This window comes from Cyprinus carpio, chromosome A8, assembly GCF_018340385.1.
Source record: "Cyprinus carpio isolate SPL01 chromosome A8, ASM1834038v1, whole genome shotgun sequence".
NCBI classification, from domain to species: domain Eukaryota; kingdom Metazoa; phylum Chordata; class Actinopteri; order Cypriniformes; family Cyprinidae; genus Cyprinus; species Cyprinus carpio.
Window position 1 is genome coordinate 16,543,840 of NC_056579.1, and position 19,261 is coordinate 16,563,100.

General features: G+C 36.6%; 2 protein-coding genes and 1 pseudogene across 2 annotated transcripts; all 3 read right to left on the reverse strand.

Moving 5' to 3' along the window:
- Positions 1-1,610: 1,610 nt before the first annotated feature.
- On the reverse strand, positions 1,611-4,738 carry LOC109095325 (H-2 class II histocompatibility antigen, A-U alpha chain-like). The gene is made up of 4 exons (XM_019109029.2): positions 4,588-4,738; positions 2,606-2,854; positions 2,235-2,516; positions 1,611-2,152 (listed from the first exon to the last, which is right to left on the reverse strand). The coding sequence occupies exons 1-4, from the start codon at positions 4,646-4,648 to the stop codon at positions 2,040-2,042; spliced, it is 705 nt and encodes a 234-aa protein (XP_018964574.2). The 5' UTR covers positions 4,649-4,738; the 3' UTR covers positions 1,611-2,039.
- Positions 4,739-8,604: 3,866 nt separating this feature from the next.
- Positions 8,605-9,539, reverse strand: LOC109094895 (annotated as a pseudogene).
- A 4,217-nt stretch (positions 9,540-13,756) lies between these two features.
- Positions 13,757-18,882, reverse strand: LOC109095324 (major histocompatibility complex class I-related gene protein-like). Its single transcript, XM_042762512.1, has 8 exons — positions 18,767-18,882; positions 18,075-18,329; positions 17,626-17,881; positions 15,529-15,548; positions 15,062-15,349; positions 14,788-14,910; positions 14,636-14,680; positions 13,757-14,531 (listed from the first exon to the last, which is right to left on the reverse strand). The coding sequence occupies exons 1-8, from the start codon at positions 18,813-18,815 to the stop codon at positions 14,515-14,517; spliced, it is 1,053 nt and encodes a 350-aa protein (XP_042618446.1). The 5' UTR covers positions 18,816-18,882; the 3' UTR covers positions 13,757-14,514.
- Between the last annotated feature and the right edge of the window lie 379 nt (positions 18,883-19,261).

The following is a 19,261-nucleotide window of genomic DNA, read 5'->3' on the forward strand; positions in this document are numbered from 1 at the left end:
GGGTTTTAAGTAGATAGCCCACTTTCCGTTGTCTGGGCAATCTTCAGCCTTGCCTGAGGGAACTGCTATTCGAGGATTGCTGTGTTCCAGCTTGGCGACTACTCCCCTTATTAGGGCATTTAAATAGTGGTGTCCTTGAGCCCCTTGCCTAGACTGCGCTGTCTCCCTTGTTAGGGTTTTAAATAGATAGTCCACTCTCTGTGGTCTTGGCAATTATCAGTTAGGACCTTTGGAGGATAGCTACAGTACTTACTACTTAGCTTTTTAAGTAGTGATCCCCTGGAGCCCTTATCTAGACTTTGCTATACCCCCCACCCCCGCCCCCCAGCTATGGTATCTAATAGCGCTTTTCCACAGCATGGTATGGCAAGGTACCCACTCGGTACAGTTCACTTTTGGGATTTTTTCCACTGGGTACAGTACCTAGGACTTTGTTAGTACCACCTTGGTTGAGGTTCCAAGTGAACTATACTGATAGCAAAATGTGATTTGTAAGCTCTGCTGATCACAGATTGGCCGGAGAGAATCGTCACTATCTGCGTCACTGAACTTGCTGCGACACAAACACAACAGAACCGCTAGATTTAAATCAGCCAGCAAAAGATCGAACGCAACTGTTTTGAATGAGTGCACCTTTTTTTAACGACCAAAAAGTGGCTGTTTCGTTGTCTGTTGAGGAAGTAAAGATGTTCCTCTCGTTGATAGCAGAGGAGCGGATCCAGAGAGAGCTTGATGGGGTGACGCGAAATGGAAAAGTTTTTCAGGAGTCACGGCAGTAGAGGCAGAGCAACTATAATTACATTTGAATAATCCCACCCACTCTAAAGCAATACTAAACTGCAGTGGAAAGGCAAACCGAGCTGAGTCGATCCGTGCCGACCGTTCTGAGCCATGCCGAGCCGAGTCATACCACACAGTGGAAAACCGCCATAGGTAGGTAGCCTTTATCTGTGGTCCTTGTATTATCAGTCTAAGGTGTTGTTCACATCTATCTGAGGGTATGTTCTTAACTTGGTGTGGATGCCCCTCGTCTAAAACTGGGTTCCCAATTTCTGCCAAGCTAAGTGAGTGGCCCCGGGCATCAGTGGTTAGGCCCCTTTCTGAGGAAAGGTTAAGTGTATGTCTGTCACTTCCTTGGTGCTCCCTCACCTGATGGACAGCCATGTGCTGCGGCATGGCATAGTTGCATTTAATTCCCCAAAATGGATGCAGTGCAGGTTCCCTAGAAGGGGAACACATGTATCCATGGTTTCCTGAGAGGAAAGGAGACACTGTCCACTAATGGATGCAACATCTCTTTCCCTCTCAGGGAACCATGGTTTCATGTGTAACCCAAGACCTTATATTAACTTGTTTGACTATTTCCTAAAGCCACTTATAAGGGTGACAGACTATAAATTACTCTGAGAAACCAAAAATAAGCTTCCAACTTTTTGCTGTTTACATCATTAGCTATATGAATATTTTCATTTTAAACAGCATTTTTTCCATCCTATGACACTGCATCACAGTATTTTCTATTGCCCTTTTTTAACTGCACAATTACAGTGCAAGTTGCAGTTGCTTTAAATATAAATCTACAACAACACTTACAAAAAAAATCATTTAAATTTTGAATTAAATTTCACTTTTATTTGAGAAAAATAAAATAATATTTTCATATAATAAAATATATAATCTAATGTCAGAAGTCCCTTTCCATAGTTCCATAACTCTAAATAAACTTCTATTTTCAATCAAGTAGTGTTGAAAAATTTACTACATAATAAGTGGAGTATCTAATGCATCTACTATATATACAATTCAAAAGTCACCACACTATATGCAACAGCATAATATTATATCATGTCTTATGAAGGTTTACAGCTATTGTACATTATTTTAGGTTTAACACATCTCCTGCTGTGTATTACAATATAGAGTCCTGAAAACATAACTAAATTTACGCTAAAATTAATTTGTTTGTAACTTTTAGCACATATGCAGCTTCACATTCGAACTAAAACAAAAGAACATCTACTATTGTCAGTGTTATTGTATCAGTTTCCTTTGGCAATAAAAAAGACTCCAGTGACGAGACCCAAGAGCCCAAGAGTCAGACCAACTCCACAGAACACTGATGGACCATTGCTGGGCTCCGTTATCTCTACATCTGCAGACAAAGACACAGATATTTGTGAAATGCATCATGTGTTTTAAAGGGGATTAAATGTGAATAAAGAATACAAACCCACCCCATGTTCTGGTTTGAGGTTGTTGAAGGGACTTGTGCTCCACAGAACAGCTGTAAATGTCTCCTTCCTCTGGAATGAAACCCAGTCTAGAAAATACATTCAATGTCCCGTCTTTGTTGGGGTAATATCTGCTGAGAGTTGATTCATCTGTCACATTCACATTGTTCTTGGTCCATGAGACTCTGACAGGTGGAGGGAAGAATCCAGTCACATGACAGATAAGGGTGTTCTTGACATTCAACTGTGGATCACTTTTGGGATAAACTGAGCTCCAGGGGGGTTCTGGAAAAGATGGAAACCACCAATCATAAAATGACATTTCAGACATTTCAATAAAACATTCTTTGTTTATTTCTGTTTCTATCTCTTACCAATCGGTTCAGATGAATTGATGTACACATCTTTAAACACATTAAAGATGGTTCTACAAATAGATGTCGCTTTTTTAGCATCCTCATACAGTGATGGAAACTCAATCTGGCCAACAAAGTCAGGTAATGTAAAGATTTCTCTCTGTTCTTTGAAGTCAATGTGAGCCACCTGTTCATCATCAATTTGGACGATGAAATCTTTTTGATTTGAGTCACCACATGCTTCAATCAGCCCATATTCATGATAACCTAAAATACAGGTTTAAAGGTTAGATTAAAGGTTAAAGGTTAGGTCAGAAAAAAAAAAATCAGGGGGGATGGTGTGGAGCTAACTCTACACATTGATTACAAAAATTGTCTAATTTTTTAACATTTTTATTTAATGTAAAATTAGCTTTATTAAATGAACTATGATTTATAAGCTGTTTTCCTTCTGGGGTCTGAAATGGGGGGCGGGGAGGGGTGTTTTCAATAATGATAATTAAATGATATTTTCCTGAATGAGTTTTTGTGTTTGCAACTTGGCTGGTTTAGGCCTGTCTTGAATAAATAAATATGACAATAAAACCGCCAGTCAGTGGCAGCAAATCAATGTTTTACTAAACGATTAATTGAATCATTTAAATAAAACGAATCATTTAAAATGGCTGATACAATTAGAAATGAAATGATCTTTATGAATGGACTGTTGAATTGAGATGGTCCTCACTGCAGAACACAAGATCCAGGGGACGTGGTTGGATCCAGATACATATACCTAAACCAACCCGTCTCCACCCCCTGATCCCTAAACCTACCCATCTGCACCCCCTAGATGTGGATTCAACCACGCCCCCTGGATCTTGTGTCCTGCAGTGAGGGGCCACTGGTTGAATCACTTGCTCACTCGATTTGTTCATCAATATATTCATTCAGAAATGAAACAGGGCAATGTTGCTCTGCACTGTTGGATAAAATTAATAGCACATTGGCAATTACACACACACGATATTAATCTAAAGGGAATGGTAAGGCAGATGGTGGTTTTACAGTAGAAGATGCTTCTTGTCATTTTTTTTTTTCAACAAGGGGATGTCATCACCCCTCAGCTTAAGCCCTGGCATTGTGAATGTCTGATGTTTAGCAAATGTTTGAGATATTCAATGACTCATAGACGATAATCCCTTTAGCCACATTTGTAAGATCATGTTGGGTTAACTCCTCAAGATCTGCTCTTGGTATTATATGCTGCGTCATGCCATGTATTGGAGTTTACCTTATCTTAATATACTATCTGACAGTTGAGTATTTATACTGTTTTAATCATTTATTGATACTTTGTAAAGGTAGGTAGTTTGCCGTGAATATGTAGAGATATATTGTATTCATTTTGTATTCCTTCTTTATCCTACAGACCACAACACAATTTGATAAGCCAACATAATTTAACACAGCAGTGACTACAAGCTGATTGGTCATAACTCCCAAATGATGGTGTATGGATAGCACTGACTGCCTGACAAGTGCTATTAAAGAGAAGTTTGAAGAGGATTTACTTCTCACTTGCCTGATTCTCTAACCGGAATGACTGCATATTTTTCCGCCAGTAGCACTGTAAATTAACAAGGTTGACAAAGGTGCTACCCCGCAACAATTATTATTATTAACTAAATTAAGATAATTTAGGATATGTAAATTGATATACTTTAATAGCTATTAATGCATTAATTAATTTGGAATTATAAACTTACCAAAGCTTTGTCACCTGATTGCAAGTGAAACATAATTATATAAGTAATAAAAAACATATAGGCCTACTTATGTTACAACTAGATAACTGTTTTTAGAACAGACATATAATATTGTTAAGATCACAGTTTTTAATACAAACATGTGGCACAAAACAAAAAAGACAAGGTGTTACTTTTTCCATTAAAGTAGGTTACAAGATTTGTTGAGCAAGGAATATTTATAAAACAGTTTTATGGTTGTAGCCTACTTACTTTGGGCGTAACTGTAAAGCACACAGACACCGATGAGTGTAATTCTTAAGAATCCTTCCATTTCTGTAAATCAGTGAACAGCATTGACTATCGAACACCATGTTTTCATTAGAAATGGCACGGGGTTTTTTTTCACTTACATCCTCCAATAGGTTGTGTTGTCATTCTGTGACATAATAGTCTCTACGGAAAGTATGATCTGAGTGGATGGCAAGTGCTACAAGGAAGTGCTTTGCCTGTCTTTAGCCTATTTGTTAGGTCCCCTTATGACCACTAGATGGTAGGCCTGCTGCTGGATAGTCTTTTCTTTTTTCTTTTAGTTTTTTTTTGTTTGTGTGTGTGTGTGTTAAATAAATGTTATTAATATAATGTTTTAGTAAAAAAATAGTAAAAAAATGCACAAAATACACTTGAACTAAAAAAAAAAACGCATTTATTCAACAGTTATATATTGTTGGAATAAGCATATTATAATAATAACTGTAAATAAAAAAAACAGACTTGTAAATCTTCAAGTTAGTGGGGTTTTGTTTAGGGGTGGGGTTAGGTATGAACCTTCTATACAACCCATTTGGAGATATAGTCCCTCCCATTGGGATCTGGCTCAGGCTGCAGCTTTATCTCCAAGAAAGACCCAAGTAGGTTAAGAAAGTGTGAGTATATTTGTGTTCAGTTTGTTTGTTGACCACAAGATGGCTATAATCGTAAGCAACATGAAATATAAAGGGTTGTCTCTCTTTGCATTAAACCACATTTAAATCATTGCATTAAAATCATTTGTAATAATAAAAACATTACGATTGTTGTGAAATTTGTAAAATAATTATTAAAGTGTAATTAAAGTACACATAAAAATATTTTAATCAATATCTGGCTTTCAATTGACTGATGTCCACAACCTCAGAATTCATTTTAAAGAGCCTGAAATTTGTTTCCATAGATCGAAGATTCATGATGTGTGACAAAAAGTATGGCTGCATGACATTTGTATGTTAAAGCAAAGAGCAATCATAATTATGCTTTACTATAATGTGTGCAAATCTGTTTTTTTTTTTATGCCAGCATGATTCCAGAAATTACAGAATTTTTTTTTTTTCCTTCTTCTTCTTCTTAAAAAAATATGGGTTTTGCCCAAGCTCTGGACAAGTTTGATACAAGGGGATGATTGCCAGAGACAAATGGTTAAACTATGTATCTTTATTAAGCAAAAAGCAACCTTTCAGAACAAATACACAGAATTAACACAACTATTTTGCCATGTCAGTCCCAATTGCCTACACTGAACAAAAGCTAAGCGAACAGATTCATTTACTGAGAGAAGGCAGTCTCTTGTATGTATTTTGTCGTATTTGACAGCTGTTAAAGCAGGTAAGTCAGTTTGCAGTTATTCTTCTTGTTATCATGATGTGCACATGGGCCCCCTATGTGTTTTGTGTTTATAGGCATCCTCAAATTTTTCATCTTAGTGTTATTTATAAAATTATAACTACTAACTGATTTTCTCTGCCAGCTCTTTTTAGAAGCTGAATGTGATTGAAGAAGCAACATATGCTATTATAAATTCATAAAAAGTGTTTTATTTCAATATGTCAGTGAAGGCTAATCTGTTTTCTTTCCATCCATTTTAAGGTTTACATGTTTATCAGAAACGTGTTGGATGTGAATTGCTTGACAATGATCAGCCAGGTTTATTTCTTTAATGAACAAAATACTGAAGAGTTTACCTTTGATGTGTTAAAAAGAACTAAGCAAATGGGTCAGATGGAAAGGCTTCATGTGAAGTTTCTGTATGCACATGTTAATCATCCTTTTTGCATGAAGACTTTGCGGACATACCTGAAAAAAGAAAACAACACTGTGATGTGAAAATGTAAGTCAGCATTAGTTTAAATAAAAATATTAGTTCACCTAAAATGAGGATTCTGGGAGACATTTATCAGATTGTCCCAACTTTCTTTTCCATGCAATCAAAGTACCGGCAAATGAGATATTAGAGCAAGAGTTTCAGTGAAGAAAGAATTGAATTTAAGAGTTTTCTCGCACAAAGTTATCATAGCCTATGCTTTCACAAGACTTGGATTATAGAGTTGTATGAACTACTTTAGTAGTGCTTTTTTTATGTTTATTGAAGCTTGACGGGCTGTATTTTTTTTCCATTCCAGGTTTAACTATTTTTTTAAGACATAATCTAGAATATGAACATATAAAGTAACATAAAAAAAGCAATCAGTAAAGATTAAAAGTTTTGGATGCTTTACAAAGACTCATATTACCATATAAATAACTAATGCACAGAATTCAACAGTTTTTTCACAGTAATATAGTCCACTTTTTCTAACCTTCCTTTCTAAAGTGAAACCCAAAGTCAGACTCGTGAGGAAGATGCTCACAGACTCTCACAGGCTTCAGATCAGACCCCTCAAGATGTATTTGATTACAAAAAGTAATATATAGTACCGAAAGAACTTTAGATATTCTTATGACTGCATTATACATCATATTATAGACAACTGCAAACATTGAGATTTAAGAAGTATGAACAATTTGCAAACACACATTTGCAAATAACATTATAACTGTGTAGTCTTTGGACCATGGACTGCACTCTTTTATTTTCACTGCCAGGGGAAACTAAACTGGAGGTCTATTTTCAAGATCAGATTTATCCGGCATATGATTGAATTCTTTTAATTGTGGAGGCAATACAACTATTAAATTGGCAGATTTTACACATAATGAAATAAAAATATATAATTAAATATACATTTTAAGAAGCACACCTTTAAAAAGACTACAAAACTGATAAATCTGAAAATTGTATGTTCTGAATCTTCTTATTCTATTCCATAAGCAAATCTCATAACAGAGTTAGCAGTCTGTATGAGTTTACAAAAGTGTTATTATTCACAACCAAGAAGCAAAGGCCAATTGCAGGCCTCAGCAAACTTCCAAGGAGAAATTAATGATTTGCAGTTCACTGGGGTTGTGAGATGCTTTGAAAAACAGATGTGTGCCTATGACTCGTTACATTTGTAAACCTAATTCTTAATTCTAAATCACTAAATTCCTAAATATTTTGCCACAACCAAATTTCATTTTGTTCAATCCACTTAAATTTGTAAAATAGATGTTTAGTGACCATTTCTGACCATTTGTGTTGGTAATAATTTTTGTTACCATTAACCAAAAATGCGAGTTCCTATGCCTCGCATGGGACTTTATGGGAAGCGTAAACTATGTTGAAATTCAGCAATATTTTATGTCTTCTGGAGTCTTATGTCTTCCCCAAGTAGGTAAAAAACACTACTTCTTCCATGCTGAGATTGCACCAAATGAACTCTGAATTGTTGCTAGCAATGTCCAAGCTTATCAATCTGTTTTCCTGGAAAACACACATAATGGAAAAAAAAGTATACCTTGATTGCACTGTAACTGCTTTGAATAAAAGTGTCTGCAAATTGCATTTAAAATGACTAGTGTAAAAATTTAAATTGTTAATAATAACAATAATTTAAACTCCTACAGCATTGTGGTTCAGTCAGTGTTATTTTTGAGCAGCGTGTCAAATAGAGGTAAATTCTTCATAAGAGGATACAGTTGGACAAGTTTTCTTTTGTTCTCCTTTTTGCAACTTTCCACAGTGTCTCATCAGAGACTCTAATAAGAGCGCCACACATCCAGAAGAAACAAATGAGACCAAATACTGCGTGTATATTACTTCATCAATTTGAGTCCATAAAGGCTAATTTTTTCACGTTGCATCTTGCTCTGAAACAGAAAAAAGATAAAAAGATGTTGCTTCACAGTTCAAAAGATTACATTTAAAGAACTGAGATATATATGTGTTAGAATATTTATTGTTTGAGTTGTTGAAATAAGTGTTGAAAAAGTAAACAATATTTACAGCATTTTTATTTAGTCTCTTACTGATGTAGTAACAAAAATAAATAAATAAATAAAAAATCAATAAAGTTTACTCACTTGGAGTCTGGACGTGATGACTGATGTCCTGGAAACTGAACCTAAATGAGAATGAAGCCGTTACACACTTATGCCATAAAAAAGTTTAGAGCATCACTACTACACTTAAGACTTAGATATGGTGAACATATCTAATTAATTTTTCTACTTCACTAAAGAACCAAGTATTTTTCTGTTGCTCCACCAGTCTACTTAAATATCAGATAAACTGATCTTTTGTGCCTTTCTACTTAACATTTGCCAGCAGCTCGTCTCTTCATCCATTTATTGAGTGCAGTTATGATGAGAACAACCACACAAATGAACACCAGCACACTGAAAACTACAGACAGACTGAAAGATCCTTTGGTCAGATTCATCCACATCTGAAATTGGGGTAAAATGACAATTTAAAAAAAAAAAAAAACAATCAGTAAGCTATAGTCAGATGAAGTTAGTTTTGTTTTTCCTGTTATTAACCCTAATGTCAAATTTCATTTCCAAAGAGGCATTTTACTTGTTAGTTTTTCTTTACCAAATGTAATGTCCAGTTTGTTGTCCAGATTGAGGTGCTTCATTGTGCAGTTGTATTTATGTTCCTCACGAGAAGTTCCGTCTCCGTTGGGCAGAATCTCTCCTCCTGTGATCTGATCATCATCCACAGGCTGACCGTCTCTGAACAGGGTCAGGTTAATGTGACGGGGGTAAAAACCAGTGGCCAGACAGCTGATCTGAAGCCTGTGAGAGTCTGGGAGCCTCTTCCTCACGAGTCTGACTCTGGGTTTCACTACAGAGAAGAATGAGAATGTTACTGTGTCCCATGTTATCATCCATGGCATTTTTATCTGGATAGTGTGTTTTTTTATGTCAAAAATAAGCTCCTCCATTATTTGTCCACCAAAAGCATCCCAGTAATGAAGTGGACCTGGTTTATTGCTGTTCAACAGTTCACATTCATCAAGTTTCTGATGAACATGTACACCATAAAATGAAAAAAGTTAAAGGGAAAAACTCCCCCTTTAGGGCATCCTAGGCATATCTGACATTGGATCCCCTTAGGGCATCCTAGGCATATCTGACATTCCTCTTTCAGACAAATCTAATCAGAGTTGTATTAAAAAATGTCCTGGCTCTTTCAAGCTGTATAATGGCAGTGAATGGTGCCTCTGTTTTTGAAGCTGAAAAAAGTGCATCAATCTATGATGTGATAGAGTATTGTTTCAACACTGTTGCTTTAAATCTGAATGACAAGAAGGGGGTTTGTCTTTGGAGGACGTTCAGGGGGGTCAATATGTTGACTGTTCAGTGCATTGCTGATTGTTAATAAACGTGTGTTCATCTGAAGAAATTGCCTATTTACGGTCATTTTATAATGTCCATCATGAAATTACTCCACACGGCTCCGGGGTGTTAATAAAGGCTTTCTGAAGCAAAACGATGCATTAGTGTAAGAAAATATAGATTTTTAAAAATGTATACACTGTATTCTCCAGCTTCCGGTCGCTCAAGCAGGCGTGTTCACAACAAGGCATGTGGTTGAGTCATAATATGCTAGTTGCACATCATCCAGCATCAGTATAACACTGAACTCAGGAAATGGGGTTTGTCCAACTATATATGTTGCCAAAGCCATCAGTGAGTGAGAACCTGTGGATACACAAGGAGAACCATATAATATAAGTAACGTGTCAAATTAGATAATTACTGTACATATGACTTTACATTCATGCAGACATCTACAGAAAGGGACACAGAGGTCAGAAACAGTCAAGTTATTTTTATTTGTTCAGTGGACAAACCAAAGACCGTGGAAAGAAAAAAGAACAGGTGGGCTTTGGGGATAAGGTACCTACAAGGCAACATCCTTGTATTATGTTAATAAAAAATATCATTTAAACTGATGATTATGTTGTTATTATTACTTACTGTTTTATAATATAGCCTACTACAATATACTGTAATATCTCTTGTAAGGATTAAAGAACCTGAGATACTTTGATCTCCTGAGAAACAGACAATACAAACATACACGGGCATCTTCGAGACACCCCACAGAGTGGAGGTGCAGGAGACCTCCTTCCCTTCTGGTCATTTGTTTCATTTTAAATCCCTTCACCCATGCTTCCTTCTACTCAATCTGCTCAAAATGATTACATGATAATGTCAATGCAAGTGAACTAACAGTCATGTCTGGTATCATTTGAAATGTCTCAGTACAACTGGTACAATGGTCTCAATCTTACAAAAGTAGATTAAAAGATAATACAGATCCTAAGAGTTAAAGATATTTTGCCTACTGTAATGGGAGTGCCCCTTCCCAGGGTCCTCCATGTAAATTACCTCCTGTTCCCATTGAGTTGTTGTAAAAACCACCCAGGCTTGGGACCTGAGTTAATGCAAATTCCTATTGTTAGTTACTGTCTCCATCTAGGGGGATGTTTGTCTTGGTCTGAGGTATTTAAACGATTGCAGCAAAAGGATCAGGGCCTTCTGTAGCCAGAATGAGCCCTTAGCATGAAGTGTGTCCACACACTTCATACTTATGTATTTTTCTAAAAGTCAGGTATGCATCTTTTACTCTTAGATTCACCTTTGAGAATTTGATGTCTTGTATTGATTTGATATCTCTGAATTGGCTATGTAATTGGCATAATACATACCTGACTGATAATAAATTGTTACATTTGATTTACTCTGAGTTACTCTGAAATTGTTTCCTCAAGTAGATTAATGAAGGCTATGTTTCCGCAAATCTGCGTCCAGGGTTATGTGCATACTAAAACTCAGGCTAGATGGAGCATGGGGCACATCAGGTGAGGTTTTAGATTTCTGACTAACCGCTTGACTTTAGTTAAGTTGTACTCAGTTGCAGTAACTATGGGGGCTAGTCAGAGTACTGGTCATAACCGCTGGTTATTGTCTCAGCTTTAATTAAGTTGTACGCAGTTATATAACTGTCGGGGGGCTAGACAGGTAGTGCTAGCATTAACCGCTGATTATTGTTGAGCTTTATTTAAGTTGTACGTAGTTAATCTTAACTATCGGGGCTAGACAAAGAGTACTAGCATAACCTCTGATTATTGTCTCAGCTTTATACAGTTGTACGTAGTTATATGACTGTCGGGGGGGCTAGACAGATAGTGCTAGCATAACCGCTGATTATTGTGGTGAGCTTTAACTAAGTTGTACATGGGTAGCTAACTGAGGGGGACTAAACGAAAATACTATTTCAAATATGGTAAGTATGAGTAACCTATTAAATAGTATTAGTCATCCGACTACTGTTTAGACTGGCGAGTTTGTGATCGTGGGGCACACGTAGAAGAACGGCCGTCGTGGGGCACCCTGAGCGACATAGATTCCTAATGAACCAGTAAATATAAAGTAAAGAGTTAACTAGAATAATCCAATGTCAGAATAATAATAATAATAATAATTAGAAACAGACCAATCAACCAATTTGCCTTTCAACCTAAATTCGAGGTCATACTAAAATGGAGTCAGATGAAAATATTAAAATGGAGTCAGATTAGAATTGGATTTAAATTGAATAACTCTACGCGCTGAAAAGACCGAACGCACAAGAAACCTTCAGCCGGCACTGGATACCTTCCTTGGACCGAGTGCCTGGACCTTACACTCTCATTATTAGCACTAAGTATAAATATCATCTAAACACTATTTACACTTAGTGGAAATAAATTTGTGAATTTACAGTCAATGTAAATACAATTTACAGCTATTTGAATTTCATGTAAATAACATCTAATGCAAATAGCCTCTGCAAAAAGGAAAAACTCAAAACTACCATAAGATGTTTAGGTAATGAAAGGGTAGCCAATACGTTGAGGGGAAGTCTTCCTCTGACATTACAATGAATGTAAATATTCTAAATATTACATCATATATTTGCAAACTGTAAAGTGTTTGAATCAGAACTATTATGACAATGCTCTAGTCACAGATTTCTCTAGGTCACTGATTTCGGCACAACACCAAAACTTTTTTGACAGCGCTAGAACCCAGAGCCTGAGCAGACACACAGCGAGTTCAGGCTAGAAGGGATATACAGTACAGCTGCGCCTACTGGGCATGTACACATCAATATAAACAAAAATTACTTCATTCTCAACAACAAAAATTACAGTATTAGCATTATTGTAAGGACAAAGATTACAGATGACACAGATACTAAAAAATCAAATTAAACTGTAAATAACAAATAACAAATAAAATCTTGAATCTCGTGTAGACCCACGTTATCCATCTAACAAGTTAGGAGACAGACATTTTAAACAAACAAAGTAAACAGTCGACATCAAATGTGTGGTCATTGCAGTCAATGCTTTACTCCAACACTAAATGACACTAAAAGTTATAGACTACTAAATAATTAGGCAAATATGAAAATTTCAGAAAGTCACAGCTTTTTAAATGAGTTGATAGCAATACTAACTTACCTGCGTTGACGATGGGCCAAAAGGACAACATACACATAAGAATTCGCATTCTCTCAAATAATTAAGACTGGCAGCTCAGAAAACAGAGCAGGTACTGTATACTTTCAAAAGGGTCCTCTTATCGTGATTGTCTGTTATCAACAGTTTGCAGTTGTTGTTTTTCTTCTTCGTTTTTGGCATGTAACCAACCAGTTCCTGTCACCTGTCGGTGAGCTTGTAGTGTCATATTCATGTCTTCAGTCTCTGATACCAGTTTCTTCAACGGTACAGATTTGATCTCCTAATCAAACAGACCTGTTACCTGAAGTTAGTATAGACTCCAAGACCTAAAACGGGTGTTGTCAGATGTGTATCAGGGAGATATACAAAATGTGTACCGTAATGTGTGCCTCTGGGAACAGGGATGGGAACCTTTGTCCTATAGCCAACAATATCCTAAGAATTCATTAGTTGTGGGATACATTCCCCCACCCCCCACTGAGTTTATATTGGACAATCTTTTTTGTGCAACATTTGTGCAATCTTTGCAAACATATATGGTATTGTTTTTGCTTTTTTACAATTTTATTATTATTATTTATTTTATTTAGGCCCTGTTTATTTTCCCTAACAGGGGGAGTAGGGCCTTTTTCTGTACTTCTGCCCCTCTATGTCATTTTTAATACACATGATTTGCCAGAAGCACGCAGAGAAAAACTCTAAAACTCTCATTTTCTTCTTCTTTTTTTTTTTTATTTGTGGAGGGAATACAATTATTACATAGATTTTAAATTCAGACACAGCATATTGATTAAAACCCCATCTGTCAACTCTTCTATCATCCCAAACAAATGCAGTGGAACTCAATGATTAGACTTTCTAGAATAATCTTAGTTGCATCTTTCTTAATGCTCATTCTGAATTCGTCTGACCAGCACAGTGTTATTATACCAAAGCAAGGTAAAATTACTGCTTCACAACGTCATCCTATGTTGTTAAAAACCTAGAGATGGAGACATTATTTATTATCTGTAACTTGTGAAGAAAACACAGCACACATACGATTCTGATCACTTGAACCCATACACACATAGGTTGTTATTAAAAACCCTTAATTCCTTCACAGTAGTGCAGTGGTTCTTGAAACTTAATTAAGAAACCTGCACATACATTACATTAAGGTTTCCTGGGATTTTAATCAAAACATATTTCCAAGGGCCAATTATCAAATGCAATTTTGGTGATAACAAACAAACAAAATTAAATGCCATTCTCCAATCAAATATCAGATGTTATCGTTAAAATGCACAGTAGCAAAATAAAACACATATTACCAGCAGGAAATACAGCTTCAACAATCTGTTATTGTTGTGTACGTACTGTATATTACATTTCTTCATTTTACGTCTTTTTATTTGTAATTATTATAACATAACCCAAATGGCATCCACCAAGCAAATGCTAAGATATTTTAGTTTTTGCATGTATTGTCTTGACCTTAATTCGTTGCCTTACATAGACTCACTTTTCATCGGGAGGCGGAAGCTGAAAAAAAAATAAAAATAAAATCTTTTAGTTTCATTTCTATAAAGCTTCTCAAATGAAAATGAAGATGTTGCTGGGAATACTTTAAAACACAGTGTACTCACATGGAGTAGGGGAGTATTTACTCTGTGACGTTTCAGATCCTCGATCTGAATAAGAATGACAGTTAAAGTAAACACTACAGAAACACAAAACTGTGTACGTAAACTTTTAAACAGCATTAGGTGTAATGAACTGGACTGTGCAAAACATTTACCAGCTGTTCGTCTCTTTCTCCATATGATGAGTGCAGTTATGATGAGAACAGTCACACACATGAACACCAGCACACTGAAAACTACAGACAGACTGAAAGATCCTTGGTCAGATTCATCCGCATCTGAAATTGGGGTAAAGTGATAAAAAAAAAAAAAATAATAAATCAGTAAGCTATAGTCAGATAAAGTTAGATTTGTTGTTCCTGTTATTAAACCAAATGTCAAATTTCATTTCCAAAGAGGCATTTCACTTAATTGTTAGTTTTTCTTTACCAAATGTAATGTCCAGTTTGTTGTCCAGATTGAGGTGCTTCATTGTGCAGTTGTATTTATGTTCCTCACGATCTTCTTCACTGATCACCAAACTCTTCCTCATCTGGTAAGTTCCGTCTCCGTTGGACAGAATCTCTCCTTCTGTGATCTGATCATCATCCACAGGCTGACCGTCTCTGAACAGGGTCAGGTTAATGTGACGGGGGTGAAAACCAGTGGCCAGACAGCTGATCTGAAGCCTGTAAGAGTCTGGGAGCCTCTTCCTCATGAGTCTGACTCTGGGTTTCACTACAGAGAAGAATGAGAAGTCTTACTGTTGATAAACAGCTGGGTTCACTGCATCAGTCATTCATTTATCATAATCATGTTTCTTATAGTATTCAGAGGCACATTCTCTGTCAGCACAGAGATTTTTGATCATGCATTTCTCTTAATTTTTCTACAGTTAATTAGGTTTATCCTCTCACCTTTTCTCATCACATTGTTCCAGAGTCGGCGTCAGAGCAGATCTACTGGAGGGGCATTGGATCATCGGCGGGGGGGGCACGTCGTTTGAAGGTATTTTTTGAATTGGCAATATCATAGTAGCATGGAAATCCAGACCTAAATCTGAAAGATCTATATAGAATGACAATGAACGATTTAGACTTGGGTTTTTATCTAAAAGAGGAACAGAAGACAGCTTTTGCTGTTTTGCCGACCGGATACGGCAAGAGTCAGTTAGCTCCAATGATCTATACAGAATGACATTCTACCCTAGAATGTTAGCTCCAATGATCTATCTATATAGAATTGTGACGAGTGGGGCGGGCCGAGAGCCGTGGGAACGGAGCGAGGCCGGTGGAGTGATTGGGAAACTGAGCGACACCTGCTCAGCTCACCGGTCTCGAGTCCCCCGGAGGAGATTGGGAGGATACAAAAGAGGAGCGACGACAGTGAAGGATGAGAGAGGACCAGGCCTGGGCTTTATTTTGTGTTTGGTTTTTGTTTGTGCGCGCCAGTCGTCCGTGAGGGGCTGACATGCTGTTTTATGTTTATTTGGTTATTAAAGTTTTATTTGAATGTTCGCTTTCCCGCCTCCTTCTTCCCGTGATTATGGAGTTTTTATATTATTATTACAAGAATGTCATTATATAATTTTTTAATTTTATTTTTACCTGTCTTGATTCCTAATACACAACAGATGACGATTGTTAATTAAAACGTTCAGAATACGATTCCATATAAGGTTAGTATAGCCTAGTTCAGCACTTTGCGAATGGACAGCGACTCAAGTAGCACGTAGTAGCCTATTCTCGCGTTCTTACGAGTTCAGTAGCCTACATTTTTGGGAAACGCGCGATGAATTGCGGCTAATGTTTAATAACCTTGCACGCAGAGAGCGCTTTTAAGAGCTAAGATAGGCTAGGCTACATCGTTATCGGGAAACCCGGCCCAGAACAGATAGCCTAAACAACAGAACAGGACAGAAAATAATAATATTGTAGCGTTCTCAGACAAGGACGAGGCGTTTTAATGAACAAGGGGTGTTTATTTGGGCTGTTGTCGGCCACAACCCACGCCGTACACACCCCGACTTCCAAGAGAACCGCACTTGAACCAGCGAGGCACTCTTCTCCCCCTCCTCTCTCCCGTTTTCCCTTACACACACACAGGGGCGGAGCCTCTTTTCAGATCCAACTCGAACATCCAATAACAGTTCGCAACACAAAAATGAATAAAGTGCAACATTAACATTAAGCACATTGTTATCTACAACACAACAACATTTTGAACATGCTACACTATAAATATAATATAGGCTAAATAAAAAACATAAAATAGGCCTACAATAAATAGCAATATATTTTTTATACTTAAATAATTAACAAATTACGACGACAAAAATAAAACACCGAATCAGTTTGAAGCTTTAAAATACCGGCAAAAAAAAAAATGTCCCCATCAGACAAAGTTTTTTCGTATAGATGTTTCTGAAAACTTAAGGCTTTTTTCTTCAGATAACGAGTTGGATATCATCACACAAATGTCTGCGTATTAAATATTTTGGCGGTTGTCCGGAGCTAGCATTCGCAGAAGAAGGGCCAGCTCGGCTCTCATAGACCGTGGTCGTGGCCGGAGTATCTAAGTCTGCTGATTGACGAGGCTGCAGAGGTTTAAACCATTTTCGTAAATCCATTTTTTATTTATTTTTTTTTTTTTTTTTTTTAGAAATTTTTTACAATTAGCTGCTAACAACTGTCTATAATATAGACGGACAAACTGTTCTTCAACTTTAAATGGATTTTGCGCGTGCTGCAAATCAAATGTAACAAGTTTACTCAGCGACCAATAAGCATTCACCATGACGAAGCCTAGTAACGTGCCATGAACAACCAAAATTATGCATTTTCCCCAGTCTTTTTATTTTATTTAAGTTACAGTTTGAACATTTAATATTAAAATAATAACTAAAAAGGGATATTTTTTTGGGCCACGCCATGGCCTGTAGGAGGGGCATCAATGACCGCTAGGGGGGGCACGGCCCTCGAATGCCCCACCACAGCGCCGGCGCTGCATTGTTCTTTTCTATATTCAGGTACCTCCGTAAGGTCTTAATGCAAATAGGATGATAAACATTTTGATGCATGAACTTTGTATGAAGCTGTGCTGCTTGGTCCAGTGTTATCCTCCATTTCAATGTATTCTGAATTTTATTTTTTTCCATGTCAAAGGTGAACTCCCCCATATTTTGTTGATCAAAAGCATCCCATGACTTAAACAGACCTGGTTTATCATTCAACAATTCACATCCAACAAGTCTCTGAGTAACATGTACACCTGTAGATGAATGGAAAGAAATTGAATTAAGACCTATTAATCTTCACTGACATAATGTAGCACAAAATAAAACTGGTCAAATTGAAAATAAATCTGCTTTTTATGATTACTGCCTCTGGCACATAAACACATAAAAGTTAAATTTGTTAATAAATGTATTGTGTGTTTTTATCAATTTGCTGCTTGGACTAACCTGTGTGATTTAATTGATCTTTAAGATTTAATGTCCAATGTTTCAGATGGTTATATATATATTGAAATACAATACTAGCATCACTTTGCTCTTCATCATAGTATTTTGAATCACTGTGAGTATGATAGACAACTTTCCACGAGGTTGAGTCATAATACGCTATTTGCAGATCATCCAGCATCACAACAATACTAAACTCAGGAAATGGTGTTTGGCCATCTATATATGTTGCAAAGACCATCAGTGAGTGAGAACCTGTGGATACACAAGCATGCAATATTAGCGTCATCTAATGGTATCCAAAAAATATCATTACATATGTACATTGATCTGTAAAGACAGAAACAAAGTGGTCAAATAGAAATACCATAAATAGATGAGTCATTTTTAATTGTATAGTGCTTTTCACATTTCATGTTGTTTCAAAACTGCTTTGAAGGACCCCCAGACGGTGATCTCTGCATGTTGATTGATGTGTGTGGTTTGTATTTCTGGATTCACGTGTAATAGCTGTGCACATTTTATCGGCATCACATAGTTTTAAGTATAGAACGTTAGATGTTTTCACTTTATGTGTGACATGTGGCCTAAGCTGTCAACAGGATTTAATATGCAGATTTTCAAAACCTTTTGTGACCATAAACATCAAATGGTTAAAACTGGATAAAGTAGCAGACAGTAAACTAACCTACCTGCACTGACGACTGTCAGACATGACAACAAATACACAATAACGAACATTTTCTCAGTAAATAATCGTGTTGGGTCCGATATCCCCTTATCCTTTCTTCTTCTACTTTTACTTTTACTTTTAAGAATTTATATTACCATTAGGGTAAAATCATCATGTGTGTTTTTAGAGTCATAACATCTGTTATTTTTGTAGATGATGACATCAACACAATAGTTGAAGTGGGTATGTCTGGCCACTGGTTGTGCTGGAAGAGACATGTTGGTAAGAACTCAGTATAAATCCTTAAAATTCTTTGTAGTTTTTGTAGAATGATAATGCTGATATAGAAGCTGACGAAAACTAAGTTGAGTGTTCCCTCTGCTAGACTGGAAAGTGAGCTAAAGATAAGACATCCAGCAATGCACATATTATACTGTGCCCATTATAATGTGTAACTCTCTCCTAGGACAAACCTCCAGGGCATCACCTCAGACTGATTACACTTCTGCCACTA

Excerpts from the sequence above, each read along its gene's own strand:
- LOC109095324 (XM_042762512.1), bottom strand. The coding sequence starts at position 18,815 with ATGTTCGTTATTGTGTATTTGTTGTCATGTCTGACAGTCGTCAGTGCA. Across the intron at positions 17,882-18,074 it reads AGATCAATTAAATCACACAG|GTGTACATGTTACTCAGAGA; the intron begins GTTAGTCCAAGC and ends ATTCATCTACAG. Across the intron at positions 15,350-15,528 it reads GAACAATGTGATGAGAAAAG|TGAAACCCAGAGTCAGACTC; the intron begins GTGAGAGGATAA and ends TCTTCTCTGTAG.
- LOC109095325 (XM_019109029.2), bottom strand. The coding sequence starts at position 4,648 with ATGGAAGGATTCTTAAGAATTACACTCATCGGTGTCTGTGTGCTTTAC. Across the intron at positions 2,855-4,587 it reads GCTTTACAGTTACGCCCAAA|GTTATCATGAATATGGGCTG; the intron begins GTAAGTAGGCTA and ends CCTGTATTTTAG. Across the intron at positions 2,517-2,605 it reads CAATTCATCTGAACCGATTG|AACCCCCCTGGAGCTCAGTT; the intron begins GTAAGAGATAGA and ends CATCTTTTCCAG.